The sequence below is a fragment of the Nanorana parkeri genome, unplaced genomic scaffold (assembly GCF_000935625.1).
Source record: "Nanorana parkeri isolate BGI_ZX_2015 unplaced genomic scaffold, ASM93562v1 scaffold335, whole genome shotgun sequence".
Taxonomy (NCBI): domain Eukaryota; kingdom Metazoa; phylum Chordata; class Amphibia; order Anura; family Dicroglossidae; genus Nanorana; species Nanorana parkeri.
In genome coordinates, this window is record NW_017306603.1 from 481420 (window position 1) to 491474 (window position 10055).

Sequence of the window (10055 nt, forward strand, 5' to 3'; positions counted from 1 at the left end):
TGGGAGAGGAGGGGGGGGGGGGGGGGTCTGAAACAGCTCCTGCTGTATTCTCTCTTTAGAATAGAAAAAAGACACTTATGTACAAAGCTCAACAAAGGAAGCTAAGGTTACACACACGGCTGAAGTGACTTATCCCTCCCTCCCTGTTCTGTAGGGATATGAGGTAGGGATTTGTAGGGTCAAAGTATCACTATGACTATCAGTGAGAGAGGGTCTGAAAGGAAACAGCTCTTGCTGTATTCTCTCTTTAGAAAAGAAAAAAAGACACTTATGTACAAAGCTCAACAACGGAAGCTCAGGTTACACACACAGCTGAAGTGACTCACCCCTCCCTCCCTGTTCAGTAGGGCTTTGTAGGGTCACGGTATCACTATCACTATCAGAGAGAGAGTCTGAAAAGAAACAGTTCCTGCCGTATCCTCTCTTTAGAAAACCTATAGGAAGACAGCGTCATCCTGTATTAAATGTTTGTTCGCAAAACAACAATTTTATATACTGCAAATAGAAGGAAAAACAAGAACCTGAAAATATAAATACTTACAAATAAATGAAAACACCGCAAAACTATTATGTTTTTTTTTTAGCTCATCAGCGTGCACCTCCACAGGGACGCCATCTTGATCCATTAGCCATGAATAAATATAGGAACGTATATAAATATAGACATTTCCTTGGCCGGCACAGCGTTACGGAAATTAACACATGTTATTGGCGACATTTAAAGGGTGAAATCCAAAGAATGGAGACTAAAGACCTCATAACACTTATCGCAATTAGATTCATAACAACACAAGGTCCTGGCAGTGATTCCCACGTTAACATATTAAAAAATAATAAAGAGGAAGAACATAAAATAAAGATGTAAACTACAGACATCAACCGCTTTTTCCACACAGCCTATTGTTTCTCAGTGAGCTATTATTTACTATTACACACCACAGTCCCCGTTTCATCATGGCGGTGGCCGGAGCTGACGGTCGGAGGTATGAGTAATGAGGGGGTTGGTGTTGCCATGGAAACCGCTCTAGGCCTCTATTCACACACACACTCAGAGCTGATTTTAATGAATAAGCCTACAAGTCCTCTGCAAGCAAATGAAGATATATGCCGGAGAATGCTTTTCAACACAAAAACCAAAGCCAGAAAAAAAATGCAGATTTTTATCTCAAAAACAAATTCATTTTTTTTTTACTATGTACGCTCCATTATAAGTGCATTTAAAGAAAAAAAATCTATGTACATTTCTGGAAAAAAACCACCTAATTTATTTTTTATTTTTACTGGAAACGCAGAGATATTACTGATATGAGATATAGTTATAGGATACTGTTTGTGGGGTTTATAATATTGATTATTGCATAATAACATAATTATTATATAAAATAATTATAACAATATTAATATATAATAATTATTAACAATAATAAAAAAAATATGAATTGTGGCAATATAAAATTGTAATATGTATTATTATTAGTAATAATACTAATAATAATATTCCACTTCATATTATAATTAAGAATACTAATATTATACTTCAACAATCCATATTGTTATGTTATTATGATTATCATTGTTGTTAATATAAATGATACTAATAACAACAACAATAATATGTCTGTGAAGGTTCTCATTCATCCAGGTCATGGTATATCAAATTGGGATTACATCTACTTTAACCCCGTACCATTCTGAACTTTTTTTTGTGATAGCGGTCCTTTAATTCTGGATTTAAAGCAGAACTATACTCACCTACCCTCCAGCGGTGCAAGGTCAGAGAGGGCCCTCGCTGACATTGACATCTTCACCCAGTCTTCTTCTGGGATCGGCTGGATCCTGGAAGGATGGTCCACCTCGATTGGCCATGTGTGGGAGTTAATTTATCCCAGCATATGCCGAAATTGTGCAACTCAGTGTATAACTGTTTATTATTAGTATACAGGATTTATATAGCGCAACAGTTTGCCCAGCGCTTTACAATATAAGGAAGACATTACAATCACAATACAATTCAAGACAAGATGGTAAGGAGGGCCCTGCCCCTGAGGGCTTACAATATAAAAGGGGGGTATGACAGGAAGACACACAGGTAGGTAAGAGTCCTTTATTGCAGAAGAGACATAGGGGTCGATTTATAAACAATTCACAGGGTGCTTCATCCTGCAAATACCTGCGAATGTTCATTTTGGGCAAATGATGCTAAAAACGAATGTTCTTCATATATTGTCCCCAGTTCGAATGTAGTGTTGTAATATTACATTATGGCCACTAGATGGAGCTGTTTCCAGTTCTAATGTAGTGTGTTTTAATAACACATTATGGCCAATAGATGGGGCTGAGGAGCACTGGAAATAAGTATTTACTTCCCATACACATCAGATCCCATATAGAGACCATTATTTACTATTATAACACAATACATTTTAACCGGAAACAGCTCCACCTAGAGGCCATAATATACTATTACAACACTACATTCAAACTGTGAAAAATATTATTAAGAGCATTCGTTACTTTATGCATTATTCACCGAAAACAAACATTCACAGGGCAAACTGTTTATAAATAGACCCCCACAATATGTCTCTTTTGCAAAAAAAAACCCTAGCCTGCCTGGTCACCCTTTTTGTTTAAATTTAACTTAAAGTCCACTTTAATAAAGAGTAATTGTAACAGATCAGAATCCAAATCCTCACAAAGATCCCATTAAAATTCCTTTTAGACGCTTTGATACCCCAGGCCCAATTCCCTTTTATACATGGAAAGACACGCTCAAGTTTTAATTCAAAGTTCAGCCTTTAAATGCGCAGGTTTGTGCTGCTGCCGCTGTACCAGAAAGCAATTCTGATTACCCTGCGGGCCTGGAATATGGTTCATTTGTACTGTCCCCGGATGGCGTTTTTTCAGTCCATCAGTTTGACTTGCTGATTAATTTGTGGCAGAGGCACTGCTAGATGTTTCGGTCTGATCATCTGCCAGGGAATAAAGCTCCCGCAGATGAAGCATCGTCCAAACCCTCCCAAGAAAATTCACAGCTGGTCTTGTGAAGGAGGATAATGTATGAGCAATCTAAGACAGGCATGACCTATACCGTACCCTGGGCTCTTACAAACACAACCACGGTGACTCCTGTCATTTTATGGAGGCAGTTCACGTAGAGGGGGTGGATGGCTCTTTAAAATGTGACATTGAAAAAAAATTGCTTTGGTGGATATTTTTAGCTTGGGGATTAAGGCAAATCTTTTGGCCTTCTCCCCAACCCAAAGACACGCCTCTTCCCAGATTTAAAATTACGTGAATTGGATGGTCATGGTTTGTGATGGCCTTCAGATTCTCTGGTCAAAATTGTGTTTTTCATTGGCTGGACCTGCGCTCTTCATAGATTTCTTTGGGTCTCCCAATATGAAATGTCCAGGAGACATTCCCATAGAAGCCTATGGGTTCCAATGTGCAAGCGGCCAGCATAAAGAAGATTGTGGATGAAGATCATAGTGGGCAGTGTCTGCTTCAGGTAAGTTTACCTCTGGTGGGGACGGGCAGGGCAGGGGGGTTCCTTTAGATCGTAGTGGGGCAAAAGGATAACTGCACCTTGTAAATAAGTAAAATTCATATAGTTGCACAGACAATTTATCCTGAACTAATCCACTATTATTAAAACTTAATTACAAGCAGGTATAAAACCAAACACCAATTATTGAAGTTAATGATTACTTTTACAAAGCGCTACATGTATTTGTAAATGCAACTGGCGTGAGTACCTGAACTTGGCCTGGATAAGTAACTATTTTTGGTATCAGCCTGCAGGGAAGAACATGGATTGGGTGAGGTATGCTGCCAAATCAGCTGCTAAAGAGCTCTATGCATTTTCACACACTGGACAAAATGGGATCCAATTTCAAGCCATCACAGTCCTGATACATGTAGGGCTGCAACCAACTAATCGATAATAATTGATGACAATAGTGGTCAACTATTCTCATTATCGATTAGTTGGTTGGATCCCCAGCGGGATGAGGTATGCCGCTAGGTCCACTCCTCTCTCCTGACACTGTCAGGCTCTTGGTCCATGACCCGAGTGCCCGACTTTTTAGAGGGGGTGACACCAAAATAACAGTCAGTCATTTTGCTGTCACCCCTCCAATGGTGTCACCCGGGTGCGGGCCGCACCTCCCTTGTGACGCCACTGCTTATATGTATTTCAATTGGTTATGAAGTTGTTTGCATGAAGTTCAGCTTTAGATGCTTTTTAAAAATTTCCATTGCTCTCTTCTCTATAATCCCCTGCCATAGCCTATCTCCATTTTCATCGTGTAAGGAACGGATAGCTTCATGTATGACAAGCTGCCCGAAGAGGTCACATCAGAGGGAAATCAAAGCCTTGTTTAAAATTCAGCTGCTCGTCTGCCTCACAGCACAGCATACAAACCAACCATGATCTGCTCCCATAGCACCAATTTTTTGATCCCTCCATCGGCTGACTGTCAAAATGGAGAATTTCCTTCAAAATCAGACAACAGATACCCTGAGGTTCCCTTAAAGCAAACCTTTCCTTTACTGATGTTTACAGAAACGGCTGCCAATCATAAACAGCTAACGGATGTATAATCGATGAACGAAACTTCTGCTCCGGTCTATCTCCAGAGACCCAGTCATTTCCCCACTGAGAGCCATTATCATGTCTCTCACATAGCATACAGAAGGTGAAGGCAGGCTGTCAATCACAGCCCGCATGTCAAAGACTCCTCTGACCTTACGGTGACAGTCAATGCAGGGGATCTGTGGCTGTGCATGCAGTTTGCTCAGCACAAAGATTTCTCAACATGGTGGGAAATGTACATTTGGAAAAGAGCAATTCTGGCTTTTGCAAAATACATGGTATTGTGCTTTAAGGGGCGTAATAATGTAAAATAAAATTTGTATGCAATTCTTTATCATTATGATCAGGCCAAGAAAAGAAAACCAATGTGTCTTTGGTCAGGTAAATATGACATCATGAATTGCATATTAACATATTGTTTTTCTATTTTGAGCCACAAGATCGAAGAAGAACCCCAGAAAATTTAAAATCTTACCCTTGCAGTGGGATCTCCCTTGTACTGCAAAGGGTTAAGTGCTCATTTTGTCTAGGAGAATCAATAAACCAGATATACTCACCTGATCCTCGGTCAGCACTCACCTCTCTCCCCTCCGCTCCGGACTGTCCCTTGGCATCCTCACGTCAAATGCAAGTCGATGGGCCTGCATTTGATTTGATGACATCAGTGGTCCTTAGACCACTGGAGCCCAGGGGAGAAGAGACTGTGGGGACCGGTCTAGCAGCCTAGTGGGAACGAGCATCTGGTGAGTATATCTGCTTAATTTGACTTGCGTAGACAAAATGAGCACATAACCCTTGTAGTCCATGCTTAGCCCCACTGCAAGTGTACATTTTTTTACATTTCTGCCGTTCTTCTTCAAGCTCTAGGCTAATTTTCACTTTATCTGCGGTAAAACGCCTGTTAGTCTACAGAACTCAGTAGCTCAAGCTGAATTTACTCAAAATGGCTCCATAAAAATGTTTTGAGAAAGTAAGCAGCTCCTGCTGTGTCCTAGAATCCCATAGTGCTCTGAGAATTATGTGCCATGAGTGTATGATGTAATAAACGTTTATTTGTGAAACAGATCTTATAAATGATAAAATATAAAACATCAGTTCAAATAACATAGCATAAAACCCACCTAAAACCATGATGGTTTCAAGAATTAAAATGACACAGCCCTACAATAATGTCACAAGAAATATTGGTATCAGACATCACTTGCAACCATTGCAACCTTAGTACTGGTCAATGCTGCCACAATGTCACATAGCACCGTGGAGATAAGAGCCATTACCTGGAGATACACAAGCTTCCTGTTCTGAGTGTTGGCGGAAATTGAGAGGAGAGGGCAGGGCGTTGTCTTGCAGACGAGCTGCAAGAGACATTCTGGAAAAAGGACCTAGCAAAGACATGTATGGTGCATCAGTATACATAATGATTATACAAAGATTACCAGCTTGTCACCTACACACAGAAGGGAGCAGCCATTTGTATGCTGAACCAACATTCATGGAAAGGTATCCAACCAACTGACTAGGGTTCCTATTTTTCTGCAGCCTATGCCATCTGCCTTTGCAAGGTCTTTTCCTGAATTCTACAGGCCCTGACCATTGCTGGTTCTTTTTGTAAGAGGGGTTACATACCGGTAGTTGGAGTCACAGGCTGTGTCTTATATCCTACATGGCTGTGGCTTTAATCCCCCATTCTTTGATTGTCTTCAGCTTACCCCATCATTTGCTAGTAGACTCTGCTTGAATGCTACCTGGCCTGACCACTGCTTGTTCTATTGTTTGCAGTAGTTACAGAGTTGGAGTCAAGGGGCTTGTCTTGTATCTTGCTCCTTGGTTCCAGCGAGTGATGTTATGCCGCTGTCTTACTTCTCCTTTCCTGACTGTTTACAGCCTACGCCATCAATTGCCTGTGCGGCGCCTTTGCCCAAATTCCACTTCCCTGACCACTGCTTGTCCTATTTGTAAACGCCATTACAGAGCTAGAGTCAGGGACCTGTCTTCTATTTTGCATTGCAGCTTTAGAATGTGAAGCTATGTCACTGTCTTCACTCCCCGTTTCCTGACTGTCTGTAGCCTACATATTAATTTGCCTGTGTGATGACTGCCTGAATGCTACCTGCCCTGACCGCTGCTCGCTTTTCATTTTAGAGGGGATGCAGAGTTGAGAGTTAGGTGCCTTGCTTTGATCCTGTACTGTGTCCATAGTATGTGATGCTATTCTAGCTAGTCTTTACTTACCCCTCCAATTGCCTACCCCATTAATAACCCTTCTGCTTGTTAGAGGGGTTACAGATTTGGGGTTAGGGGCCTTGTATCTTGGAGCAGCCCTGAAGTAAGAAGCTACATCACAATGGTTTCAGTTGAAATTCCCTGTATATTTTCCTTAAGAATTCTGGTGATTGATGAGGCTTCCATTGTATGCTATAACATTTGAAAACAAGGAAGTCTGAAAATTTCTAAATTAGCTTGGAGATTCCACTCAATTTTGGTGGCAAAGCCACCGACGGGTCCCATGCAAATGTAATTTGTATTGTTTCGGCCTACAAGTTGGCTGTCTCCACTGTGTCTAGTGAACAGGTGCATATTACCTTGTGTATTATTGTTGCAAATGGTCAAGGCACTGTTATCCTAAATTGGTGCACAGCATCCGACTCTCATTACTTCATAACCCGCTGCAATAACTCAACAAAGACTCAACGATCATTAAAAAAAAGACCACGAATGACCTCTGTCCACCCAGCCAATACACAGCCAAAACCAATGACCACAGAAGCACCACTACAACCATCATAAAACAAAATGAGAGCCATAGAACACACACAATGCGCCAGGACAAAACAATTCTGCGAGTTTTCCAATACACAGACAAAGACAAAACTAAGCTTTGTGAATTGACCTGTTTACGGATGACCACAAAACCTCACTATGCGACACAAACTCCATCGCTAAGAATTGTGGAAAACGACTGGCAGGTCAGAGACGATGGCTAAAGCACACAAATACCTCACGGAAAAGTTATAGTATGCACTGAAGCTCATGAGTAAAAAAAGGCTGAGGTTTGGAAAATAAAAGGAAGAATCTGATTAGCAATATAGCAACTCCGAAACTCTGCTTGGCACCACACACAATGGAGTGCACATTACACAAAGATACAAAGGAACAAACCTCACACCACAGAACTCCACTGGACACCGTATTTTATGTTTACCCGCTTGGAGACCTGGAGGGATTGGCTTACTCAAAAATGACTGGAGTTCTATCAGATTTTGGCACAATCGCTTTGGGCCAAACCTCGAGGAGGTGGCAGTTAGACGAATGAGACAAACTGACAGATTTGTGGCGTATCAATTAGAGACTTTGCTGATGGGTTTTTGTTTGTGTCAGAACTGCTTTTCTCCTCATACAAGTCAATGGGAATTAAAATGTGGATCTGAAGATATCTGAAGATAAGGGCTGTTGCTTTCACACAAAGGTCTATCTCCATTAATCTGTTACACCACCCTGCATAATCACAACTAGTGGTTGCCAATAAGCAGGGAGCGTGAGCCTTGCTGACTGGACAGCAGTAGTTGTATCTGAGCATGGGATGTGTTAGACTGATGGACATAGACCACCATGTATGAGAGCGGTGGTCCTTATAGTCAGCTTTCTGTAAGGATTCTCACTTTTGGGCTGGCACTGGTGTGCATTTTCATCTCTGTGTTGTGGTGCGCTGTAATGCAGGTGAGTATTGATCTACTGTACATGTACGTTGGGGTGCCATTCAGAATGAATGGCTTGCACTGCAGCCTACATATGCCCTGTGTTACCGTATAACAAAACAAGGGTGGTGTGAATCCAGCTTAAGACTAGTAAGCTGACAGTAGATATAGAAAGAAGACACCTAGTGGATCCCTTAAGTGGTTTCACATACCTTGCAAAGAACTCCAGAAGCCCCAAAAACCAGGGAGCTCTGTTATAGTAAACCCATTTACAGTTTCAAAAAAGAAAGCATGCCCAGCTCCTTCCTGTACCTTAATATTGGTTCATTCCAGCGATGCACAGCCTCATTGACCAATAGTGAAGTCCTTGGACTGGGGTCCAACTACAGAACTGAAGTCAGTATTTTTTTAAAAGAGCACCATGGGCAAAATATTTTAAATGTGTGTGTTTCCATGTCTGCTGCCAGGTACTAGCATTAAAGGTTCACTTCAAGATCTGACTTCTGGATCAGCACTTGAAATGTCTCTCCACCAACCCTGTTTTAATACAGAGAGGGTACGGAGTATATACTCACTTTCTACTCACTCTCATGCCATTCTTTTTGCCTGCTGGAGCAAAGCCTGATACATCAGGGTATAGGAGTGAATGCGTCTCTCGCCCCTGCCTCCCCATAATGTAGAGCTCAGTGAATAACCAGTCAAGCTGTAGGATCCTTAACCTCAATTCCTATCCCCAATTCCCCTTTCAATTCCCTTAATTGTATTAGAATGTATGTATAACCCTATTTGTAAATAAACCCAACACTTATTTAAGATTCAGTTGTTCATCAGTAATTTAAGGCACCCCCAAATCAGAGCACATTCTACAGTCACCAGGACTAAGTGCTGTCATGTGGGGTCAGTAAAGGGGTTCCTTGGCCTGTGTAAGCTGTGAGCTAGTGTCAGGCTGGTACTCTACACATTTAAAGGGGGCTCCAGCAGGGGTGGTATGGGGAGCACATATCTTTGTGACCCTCTGTGGCCTAAACTAAACCTGTCACCTGGCCCTCAATAGGCAGAGTACTGATTTGCTTTAGGCCCTATCAATTACTGCTAATCCTTGTGTCATGTGTCATCTTTATAGCACCTTTTCCTTAAACTACACTATATGGCCAAAAGTATGTGGACACCCCCTCGAAATAATGGAGTTCAGGTGTTTCCAGTGAAGGATATTGTTAATGTTATAGCATACAAAGACACTTGTGCGCTTACAATCTTGTGGTAACAGTTTGGTGAAGGCTCTTTTCTGTTCTAGCATGACCGTGCCTGTTTTAAAGTCAGGTCTATAAAGACATGGTTAAGAGTCTCAAGCGGTCTGAACAAAGCCTTAAAGTGAGACTAAACTCAGGAGTTAGATGAACTACTCACTACTTTACAACACACACGGACTATGGGGAAAAAAAGTAGCCACCATGAAGAAGGAAGGACAGTGTCAGCACCAATTCAGAGATGATTGGAGGATCTACAGCCGAGTGATACACAAATAAAATACATTTTTGTTAATAGTTAAGGCAGTTGAATGCATTTGTAATATTTAACTCCTAAGTTTAGTGTCACTTTAATGCTATCCCCATTTGGCATGAGTTGGAATGCCGATTGTGAGCTAGATCGTCTCATCCAAATTCAGTACCTGACTTCACAAATTTTCTTTTCGCTAAACGGCACAAAAATCTTGTGGAAAGTATTCCCAGAACAAAGGGGGCTGCTACAGCTGCAGGGGGGGG

General features: G+C 41.5%; 1 protein-coding gene across 1 annotated transcript in view; it reads right to left on the reverse strand.

The window, feature by feature from the left end:
* Positions 1-10055, reverse strand: part of TRIM9 (tripartite motif containing 9) — a 77674-nt gene that overhangs the window by 9874 nt on the left and 57745 nt on the right. The window contains exon 8 of the mRNA XM_018558386.1: positions 5875-5979. Within this exon, the coding sequence (XP_018413888.1) occupies positions 5875-5979 (105 nt within the window). The remainder of the gene's footprint in view (positions 1-5874; positions 5980-10055) is intronic.